Source organism: Staurois parvus, unplaced genomic scaffold (assembly GCF_062004578.1).
Source record: "Staurois parvus isolate SC_StPar_1 unplaced genomic scaffold, SC_StPar_1.0 ptg000382l, whole genome shotgun sequence".
NCBI classification, from domain to species: Eukaryota; Metazoa; Chordata; class Amphibia; order Anura; family Ranidae; genus Staurois; species Staurois parvus.
Genome location: NW_028318178.1, coordinates 1,559,920 through 1,586,616, shown reverse-complemented (window position 1 = coordinate 1,586,616; position 26,697 = coordinate 1,559,920). Strand labels below are relative to the sequence as shown.

The 26,697-nt window shown below is 42.9% G+C and overlaps 1 protein-coding gene across 3 annotated transcripts in view; it reads left to right on the top strand.

The window, feature by feature from the left end:
- The window catches only part of ABR (ABR activator of RhoGEF and GTPase), a 370,766-nt gene that overhangs the window by 80,997 nt on the left and 263,072 nt on the right, over positions 1–26,697 (top strand). Inside the window, exon 1 of one of the 3 annotated variants that reach the window (XM_089685741.1) lies at positions 9,738–10,311. The exons of the other annotated variants lie outside the window; for them this stretch is intronic. Coding sequence (XP_089541867.1) covers positions 10,144–10,311 — 168 coding nt within the window. The 5' untranslated portion in view covers positions 9,738–10,143. Of the gene's footprint in view, positions 1–9,737; positions 10,312–26,697 lie in introns of those variants that run through there. 3 annotated transcript variants of the gene reach the window in all.

Below are 26,697 nucleotides of genomic sequence, written 5' to 3'. Positions count from 1 at the left end.
CAAACATGAGGTGTTAACCACTTGACCACAGGAATATTTACCCCCCTTCCTGAGCAGGCTATTTTTTTGCAATACAGCACTGCGTTATTTTAACTGACAATTGTGTGTCATGCAATGCTGTACATAAATGAAATGCATGCCATTTTTTCCCTCACAAATAGGGCTTTCCTTTTTTGGTATTTGATCACCTCTGGGTTTTTTGTTTTTTATGCTATAAACAGAGGCCGAAAATATTGGGAACAAAAAAAACAATATTTTCTTTTTTCTCCTATAAACATATCCAATAAAAAAAATTTACAAAATCAAATTGCTTCATAAATTTAGGCCAGTATGTATTCTGATACATATTTTTGGTAACACCCCCCCCCCCCAAAAAAAAAATATTGATTGGTTTGCGCAAACATAGTGTCTACAAACTGTGGTGAGTATATATACTATATTTATATATATATATATATATATATATATATATATATATATATATATACACACTAATAATGGTGGCGATCAGTAATTTATAGTGGGTCTGTGATATTGCGGCGGACAATCTGACACTGACTGACACTTTGTGGGAACAAGTGACTCCAATACTAAAAATGTGCACGGACACTGTACTAATGACACGAAATGGAAAGGGGTTTAACATCTGGTGTGATCAAAGGGTTAACTGTGTGCCTAGCTAAGTGAAATGGTACTGTGTGTGCTGTTACTAGTTAATGTGCTGGATTCTCTTTCAGCAGATTGCCGCTGACAGGACACAGCTCTGCCTTGTTTACATAGGCAGAGCTGTGTTCTGTCAGTCTCACAGACAATCCACAGATGCCGGCGCTCATCCATTGGCTGGCACCCACTGATTGGCTTCTGTTGTGACAAATCGTGGCCTCCTTGCAGCAGTATACACTCACCGGCCAGTTTATTAGGTATACCTGTTCAATTGCTTGGTAACACAAATTGCTAATCGGCCAATCACATGGCAACAACTCTATGCATTTAAGCATCTAGACGTGGTAAAGACGACTTGTTGAAGTTCAAACTGAGCATCAGAATGGGGAAGAAGGGGCATTTAAGTGACTTTGAATGCGGCATGGTTGTTGGTGCCAGGCGAGCTGGTCTCAGCATTTAAAAAAACTACTGATCTACTGGGATTTTCACGCACAACCATCTCTAGGGTTTACAGAGAATGGTCCGAAAAAGAGAAAACATCCAGTGAGCAGCAATTGTGTGGACAAAAATGCATTGTTGAGGTCAGAGGAGAATGGGCGGACTGGTCCGAGATGATAGGAAGGAAACAGTAACTCAACCACTCGTTACAACCAAGTTATGCAGAATATCATCTCTGTGACATTCAGATGGTAGGGTCAGAATTTGGTGTAAACCACATGAAAGCATGGATCCATCCTGCCTTGTATCAATGGTTCAGGCTGGTATAATGGTGTGGGGATAATTTCTTGGCACACTTTGAGTCCCTTATTACTAACTGAGCATCATTTAAACACCACGGCCTACCTGAGTATTGTTGCTGACCATGGCCATCCCTTTATGACTACAGTGAACCCATCTTCTAATGCCTATTTCCAGCAGGATAATGCATCATGTCACAAAGGTTTAAAACATCTCAAACTAGTTTCTTGAACATGACAATAAGTTCACTGTGCTCCAATGGCTTCCACAGTCATCAGATCTCAATCCAATAGAGCACCTTTGGGATGTGGTGGAACGGGAAATTTGCATCATGGATGTGCAGCCGACAAATCTGCAACAACAGCAAATGCTATCATGTCAATATGGACCAAAATCTCAGAGGAATGTTTCCAGCACCTTGTTGAAACTAGGCCACGAAGAAGTAAGGCAGTTCTGAAGGCGAAAAGTGTTCCATCCCGGTACTAGCAAGGTGTACCTAATAAAGTGGCTGGTGAGTGTATATGCTATGGGGCGGTCGGCAAATGGTTAAAATAAAAAAGCATTAACTATTTCTAAAAACTATCCCTCCTCCTACTTATTCTTGCATACCTAGTGTAAAAAAAAAATCTGTGTACTTAACTCTTTTAATCTGGTCTAGTCACATAATCCTGCAGCTCTGGCTTCCCTGTTGTCAGGGAGCGGCTGCCACAGGGAGAGGAGGGAGCACCCACAAGACTGGGCCATGGCAGCCTATGGGTGACATCACGACTCATGTGACCAGATTTAAAAAAAAGTATACAGATCTTTTTTACACCAGGTTTGCAGGATAGGTAGGAGGGTGAGAGGGAATATTTTTTTAAGCATAGTTAATGTCCGGCTTTTCTTTCTCTTGAAACTTTTTGAAAAACTGAAACCTGACTTTAAAGTTTTTGTTGTGACCTTTGAGAATCTTTGCACATTAAAGTGGAACCGAAGGCAATTTCCTATAACTTCTGAGCAGGCAGTCTGTTTCTTGCAGAAGAAACATGAAATGTATCTTATGCAATAAAACACACCTACCTGCCTGCTCACAGCGCTCTGCTGCATGTAAACTAAGGTGCGTGTGCGCAGCTCAGCTTACATCTGCAGAACTGTCCCTGTGGGCCGAGATGACTTCTTTGCATGTGCAGGAGTTATGTTTTCCTGCACCAGTCAATGAAGAGGCCCAAAGACCGGCACTGAGGGAGAAGATGCCAGCGAGGGACACCTGGAGGACTGTGGATGTTAGAGAGGAGGTGAGTATATGGACTTGAGTTCTGCATGAAAGCATCTAGAAAGGTAACTAAGGACTTGTTTCAAAGCTCTTTGCTTGCTAATAGCATGTTGCCTATTGTCCACAGTTTGGGCACACATGCACTTTAAAGAGGAACTTCACCCCGAGGTAAGTCTCCTCCAGGTGCTCTCCTTCCACTCTGCCATCTTTAATTATCCTGTGAATGCAAAGATGTGCCACGTCTCTGCCAGGTGTTTGACAACTGGCATAGACCTGCATTATGTCTGTGCACATACGATGACAAGCCACTGGTATCTGGAACTTTGAGCCCTGCGGCATGTTTACGCATGTGCGTGAATCCCCCACGTGTGCCTAGATCAGTGTTTCTCAACCTTTTTTCACTCAAGGCACCTTTTTTATTTTATTTATTTTATGTATTTCAGGTACTTATATAGCGCTGTCAATTTACGCAGCGCTTTACACATATATATTGAACATTCACATCAATCCCTAACCCTCAAGGGGCGTACAATCTAAGGTTCCTAACTCATATTCATACATATTAGGGCCAATTTAGACAGGATCCAATTAACCTACCAGCATGTCTTTGGAGTGTGGGAGGAAACCCACACAAGCACAGGGAGAACATGCAAACTCCATGCACTAAGCCACTGTGCTGCCCTTTTAAAATTATGGACAGTCCTGAGGCACCCATTATAATTATGGACAGTCTTGAGGCACCCCATTTTATGGGGTGCCTCGAGTCTCTAGACTGTCCATAATTTTAAATGGGCACCCCATTCTAAAATGTAAAAAACTATTCTAATAGTTTTATATAACGCAGCAACACCCACACATGTAGGACACCCAACATTAGAGGTGATTTATTCTTCCAAATCAAATACACTTTTGCATACTGGTACTGACAAGTATTCCCATGTTTCTCTTCTCCCTCAATTTTTCTCCATCACTGAGCTAATGTGACCCCAGCATTGATGGAGAGGGGCAGGGGAGGGTCAAACTAGGATGCTGTCAGGCCGCCGGCTAGAAAGTCATAATGGTGCACAATGAAACTGGCTTTGTGTAACTAAAAGGCAGGCTTGTTCCACCCACTGGATTGTATACAAGATTTGGGCAATTTTTAGACATTTTGCCAAGGCACCCCTGAAGAAACCCCAAGGCACCCCAGGGTGCCTGGGCACCCTGGTTGAGAAAGGCTGGCCTAGATGTTCTGCAGGTCTCTGCCAGTTCCATAATACCAGGCAGAGGCCCGTGTCATGTTTGCACATGCGCAGACTCTCATGGCCCATATGACACACATCCAAAGAAGCAGCGGGTATCCACATGTAATTCTCATCTAGACGAGAAAGCAGGAAGTGCTGTGGTCCATCAAACAAAGATACAAAACTTTTCCAAAAATTAGAACACTTTATCGATTTTATAAGGGGGAGGAACCAGGAGAGAAAAAGGTATTTTAATGAGTGGGGATCTCCTTTAAGTACAACTAATCACTGAAAATCTGGATTTTTTTCTCATTTAATCCACTTGAACTTGTTCATTCAGATTTGCCCAATCTGTGAAGAATCATACAATTCATAATCACAATTGCTTAGTTTCTAGATCTAAATAGTTCTTTGCACATCACACAGATCTTTGTGGAAGAAATTAAAAGAATTAAATGTGAACTTCAGCCTTATCCTAGATCAGGGGTGGTCAACCTTTTAAAGAGCGAAGATCACTTAAACGATTTGGAAAGCAATCACGGGCTACATTATAATGAAATGGTTCAAAAGTTTGCATTTTTATTCATTATTTTTTGAATAGCGTAATGAACATTTTCCTACTACTGAATGTCGGCAGGAGGAGAGGAAGAAAAGCCGGCTTTCAGTGGTTGCAGGAGTAAAATGGAAAGGATCGCTACCTATATATTCTGCCTACGCCTCCCCTCCTGTCCAAGCATAAAACAGAATGTGACAGGGAAGGCCATGCAGGCCCCCTGGAGCAAGAGGTGGGGTTGCCTTGTGACCCCTGATTCTACACCAGTGGTTGAGGGTATGTGGTAAAAACACATCTCAACTTTGGAGTTTTACTGCCTCTAAACTGCAAATGTAAACAAACCCTTACACTCCTGAGCCCCCTATAAGCACACTTTCACACTGCTCCGCTTTCCTGCGGGTTGGCTGCACTTTGCTGTAGACTTCTATTATATCTGGTGGGTGTGGTGCACTTTCTGAAAGCGCACCAAAACTCCTGTATTCAGGGCTGTTGCTGCGCTTTCAGAAACCGCACCACACCCGCAAGATATAACAGAAGTGTGTGGTTTTGTGCACTGCACCCACGCATCGGTGTGAAAGCAGCCTAATAGTTGTTAACCCTTTTATAGGCGCTAATATGCCAATTGCAAAAGCACAGTCTATACGTTTAATACACTGTCCTTCTTTTCCTCTTCCAGCTGCTGCTGGCATCGTTCTCTCGTCATGTCCAGGCTGCTAGAAAGGACCCAGATGAAGTGTACATGGTATCAGTCCTGGGACAGGAGCCTGCGTAACAAACATCGGTCCATGTGGCTCCTGATCCCTCTGCGGCCACCTGCTTCTTCCACTGCAGGCACCAGCTCAATGCACTCTGATGCTCTGGGATGGTGGGTCGGCAAGCCCAGATTGCGATCAGCAGGTTGCCAACCCTGGGCATACATACCTCTCTCGCATGGTTTTTCCTTTAATTTTTCTCTGATTTGGAAATCCTCTGTGCAGCACCAATTTCTAAATGGGGATATTCACAGATAGTAGTTTGTCTGAGCTGGCACGGTGTCCCTGGTAACTTTTACACAGGGACACCTCAAAATGAATAATGGCTTTGTCCAATGCATGCACTGAGCTACAAAAGGAAGCAGCCATTATTTTTGATACTGTCTCTGTCCACAGGTGCAAGTTTAACAAGTTGCTGTAAGTGCAGAAACATTGTACTAGCCCTGGGTAGACAAGGCAGTGCAATCTGTGCAATGTTATCCCTTGCATTTACGACAGTGGGTGGTGAAATCCAGCGAAACGCATTGCAAGGTTTTCTCATCCTTTACAATCATATAATCAAAGATACTGATGTATAATGCAGCCAGTCATGTGACAGTCACACCATGTACGGTGTTTGCATAGGAGACCACATGCCAGCTAGAGATCAGATGGCTTGGAAATTTGATTCCTGTTTTCCAGTCATCTACGCCAGTGGTTTCCAACCCAAGTCCTTAAGTACCTCCAACAGGTCATGATTTAGGAATTTCCCTTAATAAAATAGCTGTCCTAAATACCATATGATTGAGATGGTTTTAAAGCACCTCTGCAAGGTGAAGGAAATCCTGAAAACGTGACCTGTTAGGGGTACTTGAGGATTGAGTTTGGGAACCACTGGTCTACACCAGTGTTTCTCAACCTTTTTCCAGTCAGGGAGCCCTTGAAAAGTGTTTTCAGTCATGAGGCACCCCTGTCCAAGGCTTGGTTCACATTACTGTGTGTCACGGAATGTACGCAAAATCGCGCTCATTCCTGACACGCATACAAATGCTCTGCTCTTTAGGGGTACCCCCAGACATCGGCAAACGCGGGGTGCTTTTGGTACAATTTTAAAATTAAGGTAAGTGACGACTTTCCGTGCATTTCTGCGGGTAAGGCAGCCCATTGAAATGAATGGGCTGCCCTACACACAGCCACACAGATGTGAACCAAGGGACTGTTCACCTGTTAGGTTGGAATGCGGTAAAACCACACAATTGAGCTGCTTTTTACCACCCCCAACTGCTCCCCCTTTAGCTGCAGAAACAGCAGCTGGGGGTATACACATGATGTTGCCACAGCTGGAAGTATACCTCCAGGTGAATGGGGTTGAACTACAACCACCGCACAACTGTGTGTGCATTGCACGCAGTTGTGGTGATCCATGCTGCTTTTTATGGGGTTAAACTAGGTGGTGAGGAGGCAACATATTTCCTCTTTACCAGCTGTCAAATGCCTCTGAAAAATGATCTGAGCATGGATTGCTTTTCAGAGGAGCCGTGGTTCTTGCTGCTATTATGAACAAGTCTTTTAAAAGCAGTTCTGAAAGGACAGGAAAAAGGGGGTTGAGATTAAAAGCACACACACACACACACACTCTCTCCCTCTCCCCCCCTCTCTCCCTCCCCCTCTCCCCCCCTCTCTCCCTCCCCCTCTCCCCCCCTCTCTCCCTCCCCCTCTCTCTCCCCCCCTCTCTCTCTCTCCCCTGGGTACTGCACTCTAGGGGGAGGCAGAGAGCACAGAAGACACTCCCCTTCCCTTTGCTGAGCGGTGTGACGGCTCCTAGTGCCGATGTACAGTGTGGCTGGGGATCGGGAGCTCGGGCTCAAGTGACAACATTCTCCCCACGGCACCCCTGAAGACCTCTTGCGGCACCCTAGTTGAGAAAGGCTGGTCTACACTGATAAAGAATGAACAGTGGTTGTCTAGTGCCACACCCTACTACCACATACAATGGAACATTGATGTGCCCTGACAATGTTTGTTTAGCAAGGGTGAGGTCCATATACAATGTATGTATTCATGTCCTGGTGTTTTGTGTGTCCTATGGATCAATAAATATACACTATATTCATCAATCCTCCGGTGTGAGGCTGACCCTCCTTCCTGTTGCTATGAGAGATCCTTGCTAGTGTGACCTGTTTTGTGACTTGTACATGTGTCTGTATTGTGATACTTTCCTCTTCCATCACCAGATCATGAGTTTAGAGACGGAGAGCTGAGTAGACCAGCATAGAGGGCACTATCCCTTCCTGTACAGATGGAATTCTGGGGCATATACAGGACTTAAATGCAATGACTGTATTCCAGTGCTGTACGACCACAATGTTTTCTCTGTAAGTCCTAATCTGCTGGCCAGCCGACTTTGTAAAGACCGTGTATAGGGGTTTATTCAGTGCCTTGGCTGTGCTGCTCATGTTGGGCCTAAAGCTGGCAACCAATGGTTTATGAAAAAAAAAAACAAATGGATTCCCCCATCCACACAAGTGAGGTGAATGGAGGGATCTTCCCTGTTTAGCTATTGTATTGAGGGGCTTCTCTGCTGTCAGAATACACTGATCAGTGCTGCAGATGCTGTTCAAATGAAAATTTTGCAACATCCCATTTGACAAAAGTTGATCACAGATTCGTAAATCAACTCCTGTTGAGTAAGAATGGCAATAGATGGATGGAAAGTCATCCTGTCCCTGCTGAACTGGCTGGATTTCGATCCATCTATAGACCGCTTTATTAGAACCTTGCAAGAATGTTTTGTATTGAAACTACGAAGTAATTAACCAATAAATGTATAGCGCAAAGCAATAATGTACTACAGTTATTCCTTCATGGAGATTCCTGCATTCTGGGACTATATTTTATTAAATCCAGGAGTGGAACTTAATTAGAATGTTTTTCAACTATTTTTTTTTTTTGTTTTTTTCTGGCATCAGGTAGCATAGGGAGTTTCTTACAATGGCTCTGCTCTTTCCCAATCCCTTACTGCTATAAAAGGGAAGTATGTGTTTTTTTAAAATCATACTTACTTTGGTGGATGCAGCATTGATCTGATACTGCATTTGTCCCCCGCCAGCTCTAAGGGTGGGAACTGAGCGATCAGACACCACTGATCTCTCAGTTCTCCCTGCTGCTCTGAGCAAAGAGTGGTGACTGTCAGTCAACGCTGTTTGCTCTGCCCCCCACCCACCCCAGTGCTCACTGCCACACTGAGTTGGTGGAAACGGCTGGCTCAGTCTCTCATCAGCTCACTGAGAGGCTGAACCAGGTGCTGATCCAGACCTCTGGGTGGATCTTGACTTTTAAGTCTGGATCTTTTCCCATCCAGGACTGGCAGAGTGACGTCAGCCGACAGCAGTCTTTAGCCCACTCGCTGAAAACAGGTCACAGGAGTGCAGAACAAACTACACTCCTGTGATCCACAGGAGAAGTACAGCCAAACAAGCTTTGGCTCTACTTCTTTAATTGAACACCACTGATCTAGAAGAACCTAGTACCCATCAGCACCTGACTGGTGTTTTGTGGAGGTGTCCCAATATCATGAAGCACCATGCTGATGGCTCTATGGGCTGGTGTTAACATGGAGACATACTCGTGGTCACTCTGTTAGTAGCATATGTGCCCAATTCCTAGTACACACGATGAGAAAATCGGGCACAAAATACCGCTTTCAGAGTGATCATCCGATAATCTGATCATTAGTGCACAGCTTTTAGAAAATTATCTGTATAGTATTCGTCTATAAAAATCGAGTATTCCTGACCGCGCATGCTCAGAAATGAAAGAATACATTACATCATCGGGGGACGTTGTATTCTCTTATGAGAATTTTCGTAACTTTAGTAATCTGATCATTTTCAATATGAGACTAGCAAAAAAAAACAAAAACCGGACACTCATTTGTCTGATATTCTCATCCTGTGTATGAGGCTTAAGGTGTGATATGGAATTTCTGATGAGAGGAGAGGGACATGTTTTTTTTTCTATTGATTTCACAGTAAAAATAAAAAAATTACTACAAATTCTGAAAGAATTGGATCAGCACTGGACAGCTCTGTGAATGCTGTTGTTTATATCTTGCAGTAATTATCATTCAACTTTGCATTAATATTTTCTTTTAACAATCTAAAATAGTAAACCAATAAGCTGTCAAAATTGAACAATAAATACAAGTTGGAATCCAATCCGTTTTGCTGTCATTTGATACTTGTGACCCCTTGTGCTTTGTTTCTTTTCTGCTAATATGGGAAGGGAAATGTTGTTAGCTCATTATCTAGTTATCCCTGTCTACATCTAAATAGGAAAAAATAATGCTATAATATTACAGAGTAACATATCTAGTTGCTGAAGTCCCAGTAAGCCTCATCATACAACTGCTTGATGCGTTAGGATCATGCATTTGTTTCCTTTTACAGCAGTTTATGTGGGATATGAGGGGTTACTGGCAACCCAATGAAGAAACATCAGCAGCAGCCCCGCCTGTATAGGCCTGCCCAACAAGACAGCATTTCCTGTGTGTGCTGAGAAGCCAGTTCAAACACAGCAGGGAAAGTTCAATGAGCAAGACAAGCCGATATCAGCAGAAAAGCCTCAGCTGTGACACAGGGCATGGTGAACGCTGCGCTGCTGCTGTGTAGGGTTAACTGAAGCAGACGAAGAATACAGAGAAAAAAAGGAAGAGGCTTTGAGGAAGTGATAGAAATTTTTCCAGCTCCCCCTCCTTTCATCTTGCTTAGTGCTAGAAGTGAAATTACAAGAGCACTGAAGACTGGAGACACAGCCGAAATGATGGGAGAATAGGTGCTTCTGATATTAGGAAGGCCCTTGACAGATTTGTGGAGGGAGATACTCAACGTGCTCCTCTAGCTTTGCCAGGGAAAATGTGCAGGAGACAAGCATGACATGTACCTGCTGGTCTTCCTGGGTTGGAGAAATTGGGCATAGAACATTATGGAGAACACTGAGCCAACTACTGTACAAGGAATGGAGGCGGAAGAGGAGGCCATCGGTTTTCTGGACCGGGTACTGGAGGATGAGGATGTCTTTTACTTAGAGGACTCGGATTGCAGAACTCCTACAAGTCCTGATGGGCCATCTAGTTTTTTGGAAACCCCCAAGGTAAGTTCAAAGGAACTGAGGGAACCTCATTTCATGTCACAGGTTACTTAAAGGGAATGTTTCAGAACTAGTCATGTACGTGAAATAGTAATTCACTGTGAGTGTTCTAAATGTGTTTTTATCATCACTGAAGACTAGAGTTCCAAAACATGTTTGCAAAACATAAATTCTCACTTCGCCTGTTGAAAACTTTTTAGATCACATTTGCCAATGTTCAGCATTATAGCAAAGTGCAGTACATAGTATGCTCTCAAGGCACCTCTTATCAGGGACAACACAACCTGGAATTTTCTTGTGTTCTTCCACACGTGCATACTTCTACCATAGAATACAAAGATATGAACAGAGATTAAATATAAGTTCAATCAAATTTTTAAATGAAAGAAAAAAAAATGCATTTTAAGGAAGTGCTCCAAGAACACAAGTCCAGAAGGCTTACCTCCATACTCTGAGCTAGAGATCTTTGGTATGAAAGTTGCAGTTCCATAACACTTCCATCTCCTCCACACCACTGCAGTCAGCCAGTCTCTAGCGAAATCCCCACAGACTTCTGTGGAGACAACAACTAATTTTGGCTGACTGCAGAGCAGAGTGCATGAGGCCAAAGTTTACTGGTGCTGTGGCTTTTAAGACTCTGCATCAATGGCACAGAAGTAAGTGTAATGGACATCATTATATGCCATTTCCACAGTCAATGGATTTGCAGTCCCTGAAGTATTCCTAGTGTTTTTCATAGTTATTGATACTGGCAATATATAGACACATCATATGGGGTATATCAAATAAATTACCTTACGTGAGTGCCTTTTAAATTCTCACTGTAACCCAGCCATTCTCAACCTGGGTTCCTCCAAAGCTTGCGAGGAGTTCCTTGAGTTGTGGCTGGTAGGCCTCCTATTTAATAGTGCCTGAACAGTTCCTGGAGCCAATGCCACTTGATAAAGCCAGGGATCTGTCGTTAAGGGCGACAATCAGTCCACCACTGTATGGGGGCATTCTTCCAACTGACACCATTGAGTTGGTTTTAACAGGCCTTGAGACTTGGAAATCATTTTAAGGGTTTCTCTGTTGTGAAATGGTTGAGAGACTACTCTAATCTATCACTTCTGAAAGCAGACCTCAACTCCTACCAACAGTGCAGGCTTTGCAGGTAACTTTATGAAAAGTTATAGTACTTAGGGTCTGGCAATTGTGGCTTCGCGATCTATGTGGATATCCACAAACATGAACTGTTGGTTGTACTTAGACCAGTTTGGGAAACACTAGTCTAGCTCTGGGAAAGGATAGCTATGAAGTATTACGTTGAAAGATTTGCGACGTGAAAAAAAAAAATTAGGAAACCCTAATACTTGCCATGTGCTTGTTTCTTACTAGTTGAGCTCTGTGTAGGCCTGGAAGATTACACCGTATTCTTATCTTATTGAGTCATTCATTTGCTTAATAAAGAATGCTTCTGCTAAGCAAACTTTACTACTTCAGTCATTTATGATGGTCATTTGTGTGTGTTAGCTGTAAGGGTTTGTGAAAAGTCATCATATGCTTCAGTTAGTAGTGTAACTTGTTATGTTGGAAAATTGATGGAAACTGTGATGGAAATGTTCTCCTATTCTGTGAAAAAGTATTGTCACAGGCCTCATTAGGCCCCTAGATTCTGAATGCAATGTGTAAGAACCTGCTGTCATTTTGTTGAACAGTGACTGTCTACCAGAGAAGACGGAATTGCCCTGCCTCCTAGATTTACTATGGCTTTGACTGATTAGTATACATGCCTGCAGGTGACTTAGTATTAAATATCACAACGTCATAGACAATCCTTCTGAAAGTGCTTGTAAATACAGTAATTGTACACGAGCCTATGCTGCCCTGCAACTACACTCTTATTTCATTACTCTGATTATGAGAGCCTTGTGGTCTGTTTATAAAGAGTAGGACAGTGTGACTCTTCATCTGAATTTCAAAAATTCTCCCAAAGGTTGTTTATGCTACTGCAAGAGACCTTTGAGGGATTTGTCTCCACCTCTGTGACCGGTGAATATGGAGATTGTCTCCTGAAATCTTTGGTCATGAAGCTGTGCTCAGTTAACCAATCAATTTCCGACTTTACCTTGTTCAGTTAAGCTTTGACAGTAAAATCTAGAAGCTGATTGCTTACTATGCATAGATGCACCAGATTCTGTGTGCACCAGTCCCCCAGTGTGTCTCTCTGTGTGCCTTCCAGTCCTTCCATCCTACCAGTCCTCCTGCTTTCTTATTTCAGCCTTATCACTCTAAGCATAGAAGCACAGCCCTCGAGTGTGGTCAGTTTTCTGGCTGTGCTAGCAAAACACACCAAACAGAGCATGTGCAGACTTGCCACTGCTGCTCCAACTATGGCAGAAGGATTGGGGACAGTAAAAGAAGGGGAGGATCAGAGAATACAGACTCAAACAGCCTTTTTACACAATGTGGAGGATTAACCCCTTGGAATAACAAGCATACTTTACTGCATATTATTATACAGGATTTATATAGGTGAAAACAGACATCACGGGAGTAAAGGGCAAAAGTCCTGGGTGGAGTATACAGACTGATTTTAATGTTGTGGGTTTAGTAACACTTTAAGGTTCCCATAAATACTCACATTTGTGTGGTTTATGCCATAGTCTCATAATGACAGTCTCACCCGGATGTGGACTTTTAGGGGTTAATCTCATAGGGATGCACAAGGTGAAGGTGACCATACACTATACAATCTGATTGCATAATCTTTTTAGCTTTGCTGAATGATTTGTTCAGGTCTATCCGCTTTTTACATAGTTGTGATACATCTAAAGGGCTTTGTGCAGTAATTGTGCAATCCGGTTGTATAGTTGTATATCTTTACAGCACTGCTACACCTGAGATTTTCAGTGGCTTGTGTTAGCTGCTTCTTAAACCATTGCCTGTTATGCTTGCAACTGATTCCAATTTCACACGTATTAAAAAAAAAAAAAAGACAAATTCTCCCTTTCAGGTCAATATATAATTATAGCATGGCTTAGTTGCAGGATATTGATCATGGAGATCCCTGTGTATTAGGTACCATAGAAGGCACCACAATGCAAACATCAGACGTGCCCCTGAAATAGTTTTGCATAGGCCTGTGCTTGCAGCAAGACTCTGAAGCAGTATGTAAAGCAGTCACACCTTGGGAGCCAGGTGAGAGTATCAGGAGGGGGAGTGACACCAGTGTGCTGCAACCCGGCCCTACTGTGACTCGGCAGCCAAGTAAGGGATGATAAGATCACACAATCTCAACACTTTGGGTGGGGTTCTGCACTACCATGCCAAGAATAGTAAAATAAAGGAAAGCTGTTTCAGCTTGTGAACTCCTGTTTACAGTAGGTAGGCAGGTGCCTGATAATTGTTCTTTTTGTACTAAGTCAGTGTGAGTATTTGTATACAGCAATACACTACATTTAAGTACACATCTACACCACAAGGGTATCGGAGTACCAAATGAGAAAATGGCAATAGCACTACAGGGACTGTGTGAGTGGGGATTGGGGTGTAGGTCTATTGCTCTGTCCATTGTGACTGTCAACTTACAATCACTGGTGCCCCATAAGGAAAAAGGATGACACCAAGTTGGTGTTTGTACCGAGGATGGACTTTGTTAGATAGCGGGAGTCAATGGTCTACGAGTTTTGTTGGCAGATGGGACTCATAGTTCCTTGCTTCACAGATCCCCGCATAAGCATGCAAACTCTAAAAGTGACAGTTGCTGCTGGGGAGAACCACCTCTGCATGCTGTCATGGGGGGCGGGGTCCCATTTGGCCCAGTAAATAAGGGTTTAACATGGTCCATAATTTGGAATTATCCTTTGACTTGTACAAGGCTAATACAGACGTAACCGTAGATTCTCAGGAGGGGGCAGTTGGGATGGCTGTTGGGATATCCATTGAAGGAGGATTTCCCTCTCTGCATAGTACAACAGCTTAGATGTCAGAAGTTTCAGAAGACCCTGTAACTGCATATCAGAGCCAGCAATGCAAGAGCAGGATTTGGTTGTAGGGCAAATTAAAGCCTAGAATTGATCACCAAAAGCACCCAGACCAATATATATGTACTGTATGTCCTGGCATAACCACAAGATAAGTCTGCAATATAGGGCATCTGTTTAAATTAGCTGCATGACATCTAGAGCCCGTAGGGGGTAGATTAGGGCAGATCCTGTGCAGTTTTTAGAGTGTTTGAACCTAATGTGAATTATCTAGTCTGTGTTTGATATCATGAGTTTAGAGCAGTGCCCAAGGCATTCATCCCAATCCTTTTCATCCAGGGGAGGTATATGCGTTTGACACTGTCATTAAAGTATAACTAAAGAAAAAACTTTTTTTAAAGTTTTGGATAGAGTAGAGATGGATTAGAACCCCTGCCAGTTTTTTTTGCTATCTGTGCCCCCATTAAAGAGATCCACCCTCTCTATTTTTCCTGTTTCCCATTATCATTGAATGTGGAAGGAAAGAACATTTCTGTCCCCAGAAAAGTTATAGAGGGGAAATCTTCAAATGGGGACACTAGTTCTGGTGACCTGGTTGGACCCCAAGGATGCAGGGACTTCCTCTCACTTCCTGTTGAGCTATAAAAGCAGAAAATAAATATATCTGACAGGTTATCACCCTCCATTGCTCTACCCAAAATGGGAAAAAAAATTGCCTATCGTTCTACTTTAAGCATCTCCATTTATCAGTATCGGAGTTAAATATGAGTAGAGGGAGAAAAGCAGTTTCCTGAAGACTTTATGTATTAAACTGCACTGCAGGATCGATCTGTAAGGAAAGCTGCATATCTACGCTGTGCTTTTTTGGTGTATTGCATTTTAGGTGCTTTACCATTGTAATCTATAGAGTGCGCATTTTGATTAAAGTGTATCAAAGATGCAGCATGCAAGACTTTTTTTTTTTTTTTTTTTAACGCACAGGCGTGAATAGGACCTATAGGGTGAATCACACTGCTGTGCTAAAAGCGAGCCTGTACGAACCATCACTACCCTCCTGACCTCAGCTGCACAATGAAGGAAAAAGTTAAGTACAAGCAAGTTAGGGGAGGTTTGCTGGAGTTAAAGTAGAACTAAACCCTTCTATCCTTTACAGCCAAAGGAAGCTGCCATCTTTGCCTGTTTGATCTGCAGTTGCCATTGTGCTACACATGCGCTCAACTATGACATAAGCCGTTTGATGGCTTGACAGAGAGCACAAGCAACTGTGACTGGTATTTTATTCATGGAATGTTTTGGAACACTGGTAAATTGGCATGTTTGGTTCCACTTTTTAGTGATCCTGTTGCTTTTCTTTGCTACATTAAAGCACAGGTTTATTTAATCTGACCTTATTTCATGGACCCAGGCTGTCCAAGTTAAGGGTAAACCTGCTCTCTTCTTTCCCAAGCCTTTATTCTATCATTAGTCTGTCAAATGTCAGAGCCTCTACTGCTCTTTAAAGTTCTGATAGTGACAGTTGATTGGCAGTGGGGAGGGATTCCTCAAAATGCATCAATGGTCTTCTAGTTTGACATTGATGAGAGCTCTAAATACATGCAGCATGTCAAACGTGGATCAAAGATCGGCCAGTTCAGCAGGGACCGACTAAATTTTGGTCCATGTATTGGCAGGGAAATTGTACAGAAGTTGATCAGTACTGCAGGCTATAGCCTCCAATGTGTGCCATTGTATTCTGACAGCAGAGAAGTCTCCCCGCTGTTAGAAAACAAAAGTTCAGCTCAGGGGCGGACTGACAACTCATGGGGCCCCTGTGTCCTTGCAAACACTCAAAAAAGCCTATAAAAAAGGTACCAGGGGAATTTCATGGGGCCCCCTACTGACCCCGGGCAGTGCTTGAGTGCTCGAATGGTCAGTCCGCCCCTGGTTCAGCGGAGAAGATTCCCCTCATCCACATCAAGTATCTATTGTGTGGATAGGAAAATCGAGTCTTTTTTTTTTTTTTTGTTCAACCTGTTGGTTGAACAAAAAAAACGGACTCATCTCTGGGCAGTCTCATACTACAAATTCTAACATGCACTGTTCCTAATGGTCAAGAAGGGCCCTGGTTATGTTTAATTCTTTTAGTAGTCTAAATAAGAGAAGTGGAAGGATGAATAAAGTGGTTGTAAACCCTTACATATACCCAGTGAAGTGACTAGCCTTAGTTGATAAACAGAGATGAAACAGATCCTCCTACATAAGCTGTACCTGATTATCTGCAGTCCCCTCATCTCTACATGCATTCAAAATATAGAATTTATACAGCTTTTCTAAGAGTTCTGAAAAAAGGGGGTGGTGAGCTGAAATTACACTTTGCAGAGCTCAGAGAGCTGATTGGAGGGAAGAGACACCCCCCCTCCACACAGCACACAGGAACAGAGCTGAGGCTGTCAATCTGCTGGAGATCCCTCCCATCTTCATTTTTCTCTTGGTGTCAGGAAAACTTGTCAGAAGTGATTCATGCTGATAGCAGAGGAATAAAGCAGCAGACAGCTATGCCACTTAGTGCTCTTAATTGAGACAAGTGCATACTATAGAGGGATGTGCTTTGTTCATGTTTCATGTCTGAGGTTTACAACCACTTTAACCTACTGGCATGTTTTCGGAGTGTGGACAGCTACCCACACAAGCATAGGGAAGATATGCAAAACTTCATGCATGTCCTGACTGGGATAAGAACAAGGATACCCAGTGCGGCAAAGTGGAAGTACTAATTACTTAATTATTAAACCACTTTGCTACCATAAACGTTGACTTGTTGATCATTCCAATATTGCAAAGGTTCTGTGTTCAATGCACCCAGCCACATCTTATATGGAATACCATTAGGCAAGCGTAGTATTTACAGCTCTCCCCGTTGTGGTGGAGTAGAACAAATCACCAATTGAGGCAAGTACACACTATACGGGGATATGCTTTGTTCATATTTCATGTCTTCGGTTTACAACCACTTTAATGACTCTCAAGGGGATTTCTTCCTTTTCTGCCCTGTCCATTACCATTGCACAGAGCAGGTAAGTATATTTTAATTTATTAAACTTTTTCATAAAATAAAAATTTTACTTTAGAATCACTTTAATAATGATTGTACTTCTATCTGGATCCCATGCATTCTGTTTTGAAACTGGCTCTAGTACTGTAGCCGGTTGTAGATGGCTGCCACTCCAGATCGCAGACATGGCGGCGTGATATCAGCACATAGGCTCCACCAGGGGCGGACTGACAACTCATGGGGCCCCCGGGTAATAGGGGATCATGGGGCCCCTGTGTCCTTGCCCAAAATCAAAAAAGCCTATGAAAAAGGGCATCTCATGGGGCCCCCTACTGACCCAGGGCCCTTGGGCAGTGCCTGAGTTTCCAAATGGTCAGTCCGCCCCTGGGCTCCACCCAACGTATTTAGTGCGCATGCACATCCTTGGGGGTACGTCCAACGCGTTTCAAGCTCAGTAAACTCCCCAGCAATGTTATCCTATGTGTTCATACACACATAGGCTTTTATCAGCGTTTTTTGGCAGGGGCATTTTCAGGCTGGAAAAAACCCCCAGAACTACTGCTTTTGAAGAGGACTTTTTCAGCTGAAAAATGCTGTAATGCTAAAACAATGCGGCTATCTGGCGTTTACGAGCATTTTTGAGCCTCCAAGCTTTTGTGGGAGTATAGTTTTGCTAAAAAAACACAATTACTATAAAACCGCTGAAAAACACTAAAGCAAAAATGTAACAAAACTTGTGTTTATAACACGGCATTCTACAGCTTACGCTACTGACGGTTTTGTAACGTTCAGTGTGTATTATAGGCCTTCTAATGCCTGTGTGTTTCAGTAACACAGTCAGATATTACCACAAATGCATACACTCAAACAGGCTCTAAAGTATTAAGTGTAAGTTCCGAGCATGTGTCGTGTATCAAGACACACAAAGATAGCCATATGTATGGAGTGTCTCCTGTAAATGACAGAAAACCGTAATGACACTTTTCGGTTGCTCTGATGTTTTCTGCTGGTTTATTATTAAGGATTGTGTTTGCTGTTCTGCTTCCTGTTCACATCATGTGACTTCCAGTTTCCGGTCAGCTTTAACTCTTCTTACTTAATTAGGACAATGCAGAAGCTGCATCTCAGTGAGTTCATCACATTGAATATCGGGGATAAGAAAGCCAATCACGATGCTGACCACGGAGCGCATGAAATCACGGCCAGCATCAACATGCATACTTTTATAAGGGAACAGAAGCAAAAAATACTTATTCTTCAATAAGACACTAAAAGCATGACGTTTAGGGAAATATGGTGCATGTCAGAACGTTCCAAGTCCTCTGTCATTACAGGATATTTGGGTTTAAGTTGGTTACTCATCCTGTGCAGATGTATTTATGGCTGTGTTCTGCCACACTCGTTCTCCACCCTAACTAAAATCTTTAAAAATATTATTCAACAACATTATTTCTCCTTTCCTGAGCATTAGAGACACCGGGGTTGATTTACTAAAGCTGTAGGGTGCAAAATCTGCTGCAGCTTTGTATAGAAACCAATCAGCTTCCAGGTTTTGTTATCAAAGCTTAATTGAACAAGCTGAATTAGAAACTGATTGGCTACCATTCACAGCTGCACCAGATTTTGCACCCTCCAGTTTTAGTAAATCAACCCCAGTGTGTAGGTTATAGAGGCATATAGTGCTATATATACACCCACCTGCCACTTTATTAGGTATACCTGTTCAATTGCTTGCTAACGCAAATTGCTAAGCAGCCAATCACGTCAGCAACTCGATGTATGTAGACATGGTGAAGACGACTTGCTGAAGTTCAAACTGAGCATCAGGATGGGGAAGAAAAGGGATTTAAGTGACTTTGAAGGCGGCATGGTTGTTGGTGCTAGACGGGCTAGTCTGATTATTTCAAAAATTGCCATTGTACTGGGATTTTCATACACAACCATCTCTAAAGTTTACAGAAAATGATCTGAAAAAGAGAAAATATCTAGTGAGTGGCAGTTGTGTGGATGCAAAATGCCTTGTTGAGATCAGAGGAGAATGATCAGACTGGTTGCTGCAACATTCAGATGGTAGGTGTAATTGTGAGGGATGTTTTCTTGGCACTAGCAAGGTGTACCCAATAAAGCCGCCAGTGTGTGTGTGTGTGTATATTGCCGAACGATTTGGGACACCCCTCCAAATCATTGGATTCGGGTGTTCCAATCACCTCCATGGCCACAGGTGTATAAAATAAAGCAACTAGGCATGCAGACTGCTTCTACAAACATTTGTGAAAGAATGGGTCGCTCTCAGGAGCTCAGTGAATTCAAGCGTGGTACTGTGATAGGTTGCCACCTGTGCAATAAGTCCATCCGTGACATTTCCTTGCTATAAAGTATTCCATGGTCAACTGTTAGTGGTATTATAACAAAGTGGAAGCAACTGGGAAAAACAGCAACTCGGCCATGAAGTGGTAGGCCATGTAAAATCACAGATTGGGGTCAGCGCATGCTGAAGCGCACAGTGTGCAGAAGTTGCCAACTGTAGAGAGTCAATAGCTAAAGACCTTCAAACTTTGTGTGGCCTTCAGATTAGCACAACAACAGTGCGTAGAGAGCTTCATGGATTGGGTTTCCATGGCCGAGCAGCTGCATCCAATCCTTACATCACCAAGTGCAATGCAAAGCGTTGGATGCAGTGGTGTATAGCATGCCACCACTGAACTCTACAGCAGTGGAGACGTGTTCTCTGGAGTGGCGAATCATTCTTCTCTGGCTTGCAATCCAATGGATGTGTCTGGAATTGGCAGTTGCCAGGAGAACAGTACTTGCCTGACTGCAATGTGCCAAGTGTAACGTTTGGTGGAGGGGGGATTATGGTGTGTTGTTTTTATTCAGGGGTTGGGCTTGGCCTCTTAGTGCCAGTGAAAGGAACTCTTAAGGCATCGGCATACCAAGACATTTTGAACAATTTTGTGCTCCCAACTTTGTGGGAAAAGTTTGGAGATGGCCCCTTCCTATTCCAACATGACTGGGCACCAGTGCACAAAGCAAAGTCCATAAAGACATGGATGAGCGAGTTTGCGGTGGAGGAACTTGACTGGCCTGCACAGAGTCCTGACCTCAACCTGATAGAACACCTTTTGGAATGAATTAGAGCGGAGACTGCGAGCCAGCATTCTCATCCGACATCAGTCCCTGACCTTACAAATGTGCTTCTGGAAGAATGGTCAAACATTCCCATAGACACACTCCTAAACCTTATGGACAGCCTTCCCAAAAGAGTTGAAGTTGTTATAGCTGCAAAGGGTGGGCCAACTCACTACTGAACCCTACCTCACAGTGGGTGAACGGCTAAAAAAAGAAAGATTCCAACATGATAGAGCTACATTCTGCCTTCATCATACATGGTCATCTTTCTTGACAAATAATTGAACATGGTAGGAAGTACTTGTTTTGCTTCTTGTAACTTATTTTATATTAGAGTGTCACTAAACCCACAACAGTAAAATCAGTCTGTATATGCAGTAAAGCATGCTTGTTATACTCACTGTGCAACCTAAAGGGTTAATCATCTGCATTGTGTAAAAACGCTGTTTGATCCTAACTTCTCTGATCCTTCCCTTCTTCCAGTGTCCCCCCTCTTATCTCCTGATAAGACATATCGTGTGGAGTCACTCTACATGATCAGGTGTGTTTTGCTAGTGAAGTTTTTTATGTTTTTTTTTCTTGGGAGAGTACACGTGATCAGCACAGGGCCAATCAGCACTGTTCAGACAGAGGGTCAGGGGTACTGCATCCTCCTAGAGCAGTATGAAAACACCTACAAGCTTTAACCAGTGCTCTGCTGGACACTGATAGAAGTCACAAGACTGCTCTAACTGCTGATGAGAAAAGGTATTTAGCAGTTTATATTTACGAAAATAATTGCATTTCCATGTTCTGTGTACTGTAGGAGACCTGATATAGTGAATGCAGGGTCCTGGGTTTAGTAACACTTTAATCCTTCTTTAGAAAGAGATGATGAGCAGACAGAACCTGTCATCCATTCACACCGCATTACCAGACTTTACAGTTTCATGTGGCATTACTTCTTTTCCATTCTCCTGGAGCTGCCAAGACTCCCAGCCCAACTCAGAACAATGGTGTTTCTGTTAGTTCCCCACTGTCTGGCCACGTCACACTTCACATGCATCCTCCAAACTTTCCACTTCTTTGCAGGACAGGTAAACCTCCAGAGATCAGCATTCACTGAACACTGCTTCCTTCATCCTCCAAAGCTCAACTCAATCCTTCCAAGCTTCCTATGGTCTTATTCACTTTTCCAAGATGCTGTTAAAGTATACGTAAAGCCAGTCAAAATCTCATATACGTTTGAAATGTTAATGCACAAAAAAACATTTTTTTTTAACTGTTTATCAAAATAATACCTAGCCAATGATCCTGCCAATGAAAGCTCTTGTTTAGGCGTTTACTGTAATGGTGTCTTCCAGTTATTCTCCTGAATTGGTCAGCAAGTATGGAGACTACAAGCAGCCATGCTGAGACATACTTTGCCTAGGCATGGGCCACCATTTTACTGTCAGGTAGAGATGAGTTCAGGCATTAGAGTCCAAACCCACCTAAGCTATCCCACCAGGAAGCAGTCATTGTGGACAGACAATCATAGGCAATGGAGTCATTCCCTGCCTGCGGCCATGTGTATACAGGGGGGGCCAGGGAATGCCTCTGCTTCTTATGATTGGCTGTCCACAGTGACAGCTTCTGGGAGGGAGATCTCAGATGGGTTTAGATTAGTGTCTGAACATGCCTGAGATCATCAATACTAGAAGATAGTCCAGGAAGATAGGAAGTCTAGGAAAATAGTGGCCAGTGCTGAAGCATGAGCTTGTAAACAGAGAACGGCTAAATGATTCTGGAACATAGCAGCAATGCTATGATGCATAAAAGATCAAACCGGTGAAAACAAATATTTTTCTATTTTTGATACCTATGTCTTTTTCTATTTTTGATGCGTAGGCTTATACAAACTACATTTCAACCAGTTAGGGTTTACATCTACTTGAAGTATAACACTCTGGTTGGCTTTTTTCAGCCCCTTCTTGAATTGTTCAGTTGAAATCATTCTGATTCAGCAGCTAGGACCTAAAAATAAATGATCTTTTTTGGGAGTGCAGCTTAGAATTTGACTAATGCATCAGTATAATCTGAATTAGGGGTGTGCTAGGAAAATTATACATCACCACCAACCAGTTGTTGATGATTTTGCTGTGCTTGTAACACCATTTTTATTTTAGTACATCTGGTGAGGCATTCATGACTACAAGGCAGGCATTGTGCCATCATTTCCTCCTACATCTATGAACAGATTTCTATGGCAGACATGGAAGTCCAACATTTCTTTAGCGACTAATAGTGTATGACAGCTGAGATTTCTAAGTTAAAGGCCACAGTTGTAGCCCATGCAAATCTCAGCTTTCGGGTCCCTTCAAGAAAAGAAGTATTATACTTATTTCTTTGGTGGCTTTGTGTCCTAACTTTGATTTGTTTAACTGCTGCAGCCCCTGTCAGATTCTAAAGCATTTACACTTCTGGGAGTGTCAGATGCCCAGGCCCCTCGACACCTGTTGTGATTCTATCTTCCATGTCACTGCTGTGTCCTGTAGTGATGTTGCTAGGACATTGCTAAGACATTAGCTGATTCAAACCTTTTTGCATGTACTCTCGCTCCATTGCTGCAGTAGCTCTAAGCTCAGCAACACTGCCAGGAGATAGTGGACCACACATGTGTGTTGGTTTTAGAACTTACTCCTGTAATGTTGGGGTGAGCAGTAATAGCTGAGAGTGCCTTAGCAACATCCTGGCAACAAGACAGGTTGGGATGAGCCATCCCTGGGATTTTATTCTGCCATGCTTCGGGAGTTACATAATTGGCCTACACCTATAGCAGGGGCATTATCCAGCTTGAATCAAAGCTGCACAGTTTTCCGACAGGCAAGCCTTACTTGCATGGGCAGTTTTTTAATAAAGTAGAACTAACCCTTTAATGCACGGGTGTCAAACTGGTGGCCTTCGAGCCCCATGAGGCATTGCAAGATTGACAGTTACAAGCATGACTCCCAAAGGTGGAGGCATAATGGACTTGTAGTTTCGCAACAGCTGGAGGCCACCAGTTTGACACCCGTTCTTTAATGGGTAGCACCAAGCAAACTAAGGTTATACTTAGAATCTGATTGGGTTACAGCTTTCATTTTTCCAGTGAGAGAGATTACCAAAGCAAAACAGCCATTTGCAGGCATGCAACCTGGCAGGGGTGTCCCTAGGGTTGGTGTCACCCGGTGCGATAACACTTGGTGACACCCCCTCCGACGATCCCCGCAGAATGGATCGGATCTACGGATTGAGCATAATGGATTGGACTCCGATCCATTATGCTCCCCAATCCGAAGATCCGAACCATCCTGCGGGGATCGTCGGCATGCAACCTATAGGGGGTGACACTGGACCCGCTGCACGAAAAGGTAAGTTGTAAAGAAAGCCGACGATCCCTGCAGGATGGATCAGATCCATCCTGCCTCGGGACGCCACTGCAACCTGGTCACCATTATGAACAAGAACATACAGGCTTACTCAAGATCTTACAGTCAGTGATGTTTACTAAGTCTGCTTTGCTGCAAACAGATGCAGAGGTTCATTAAGGGCATCATGAACCACTATGTCATTATGAACAATTAGCGTGCCCTGCACCCTTCAATTACATTCAAGACTTTAGATGTGACCTTGACAGGTTGATGGCTGTGCGAGAATAATAATTCTTACATTAAACTTGAGATAAACAATTCCCATAGCTGTAAATGTATAGTGTATCTCCTATTATACAAACATCAGTTGTTTGCAGGGACCACCCAGCTGGAAGCGCTTCCTCTCTGCATTAGGTATCCTGAGCTGCCTTATACAAGTTCTGAGTTTGCAGAGCAGCCATCAGCATTTTCTCCTTTCATCCCGCAAAGCAATGTGTCTCCATCTCTGTTGGTCACCCATATCATTTTGTGGATGTGGCGCCTCTCAAAACCCAGAGGACACTGGGAAACATTGTGGGATGTGGCAGACTGAATTGAATTTTGTAACAACACAAGGGAAAAAGTCTGCTTCCTATCATCATTACTTTCCTACCACCACCAATCAGATTTAAACCTGCCCTGGACAATGTCATGAAATCTTGAATCTAATTGGAGGCTGTGAGTAAATCTGATTGTTCATACTGATGTGGTGGTCCATGATGGCCAAATGTATCAATGATCATTCCTAAATGAACTTTGTGATAAACAGCAGAATTCTCATCACAGGGGTGCAGCAGAGATTATTTTGATTATTACTTAAAAAGAACAGATTTACCTGAACATTTTGTGTTGGAGTAGCAAAGGGACACATACTCCGTCACTTCTTGTTGGCCCTAAACAACATCTGTTCTTTGTTGGCCTTCAGTCTTAGTCTTCATACTTATAGAATATGTAAACTCAACAATTCATATTCCTGATATGTGTTTGCTGTACCACCTACTTGTATGAAATAGTATCCTTTTCTCTTTGTATTGCTTCCTTTGTGTGAAATCCCAGGTGTTTTTCCAGTTCCTCTAATAAAAACTGACTAAACTCGGCATGAGGGCACAGCATGGTCAGTTCTCTTGCTGTGCTGGGAACTAAGCCTGCTCTCCTACAATGATCAGACTTCTTTTGACACACCTCTCCCTGCACAGCCATTCACTGGGAAGATCGGTGTGCTGTGGTTTCTCTTCCCCCCCCAGCTCTTTTGCAGTTAAGGACAGAGGGTTAGTGATCACTTATAAAAAAGAGAAAACAAGGATGTATAAAATGTTTTTTTTTTTGTATATCTATATACAAATGTTTGGCCTTCCATTTGTATTTTAAAGTGAATGGGTTGTTTTACAGGTGAGGGTTTGGCAATGCACGCACCAATGGGGTGCTATACCACAACTTAAGGTAACGTGTGTTGGTGCGATGATGTGCCATTCATTCTATAGCAGGCCAGCCACCTTCTCAGTACACTTGCATACCTTGTAGTGCACTGTACTGCTGAATATGCAGCATTCATGATTTTTGGCCTGTTGTGGTGCATTGTCCAGCCCATTTAAAGTGGTTGTAAAGGCTGAAGTTTTTTCTACCTTCATTCTATGCATGAAAGTATGCTCCCCCCCACAGTCCCTCCCTTATATGCCCCTCTCCAACAAGTGACGTGCACAGGAGCCTCGACTGCCCCAAGTCTCTCTCTCCTCATTGGCTTAGACACAAACCATTGTTTTTTTGTGACTGTGTGTCTTACGGACACCAAGAGCAGAACTCGGGAACTTGCACTCACCAGTGACCCCATAGCAAGTGGTTTGCTATTGGGGGCACTGGTAAACGGGGAGGAGCCAGGAGCGCCAGCAGGTGACTCCAGAACAGGAGGATCTGGGCTGCTCTGTGCAAAACCATTGCACAGAGCAGGCAAGTATGACATATTTGTAAAGGTTTTTTTTTCCCTAAATAACAATCACTTTAAATCAATAGGCTGTCATAATACAATACTCTTTAATGTGCATGCATTTATTGCACCACAGAAAACCAGGCTGGTGGAAATGGGCCCTAACACATGGAAAATGAGGACAAGACCTTATTTAACTAAATCTTTTTTTATCATATTAGATGAGTTTATAAGGGGCAAGCATCACTGAGAAGTACAACACTACTGAATGATCCATTCTTCATGTTAATAAACAAATTACATGAAACATTTCGAACTTTGTTCAATAAACCTGATTTTTTTTTTTATAGTTGTGGATAGTGTCAGTTGATGGAACCCTGTCTAGATTTTACTGCTTTCATGGAATCCATTAGAAAGATTTCCCCTCTCTTACTGTTCTGTTGTCATTGATTTCACCAGACAGGAAGTGAGTAAAAAATCTGCTGTGGGGACACATGCAACAAAAAAAGGCTCACCTGGGGTTCTAGTCTTTCCTAATGTTCTGGGAAAAACATTTTCATTTTTTTGCTGATGCAGATTTACCCTCACTTCTTGTCTGCTGAAACCAGCGGCTAGACATAGACTTTTTAACGCAAACTTGTCACAAAAAGACTGATCATAGAACAGTGGTGCCAGTACAGATCATTACAGCAGCACATGCTCACCCATTAATGCAATGGTAAAAATTAGAACTACTCAGCAGGTGTCATCCTAATTACACAACCTTTATATCTGATTGGTGTGACATTGCATATCATATTCAAAGCTTAACTCTAGAAAAAAATGTTTGCACATTTGCTTTGTATTAATAAAGTATCTCTAACAGAATACATTGCATTCTGTGATTGGAGGAGGGGAGATTGACGTTCAGCTGCTCCACCCCCTTTAAATTCT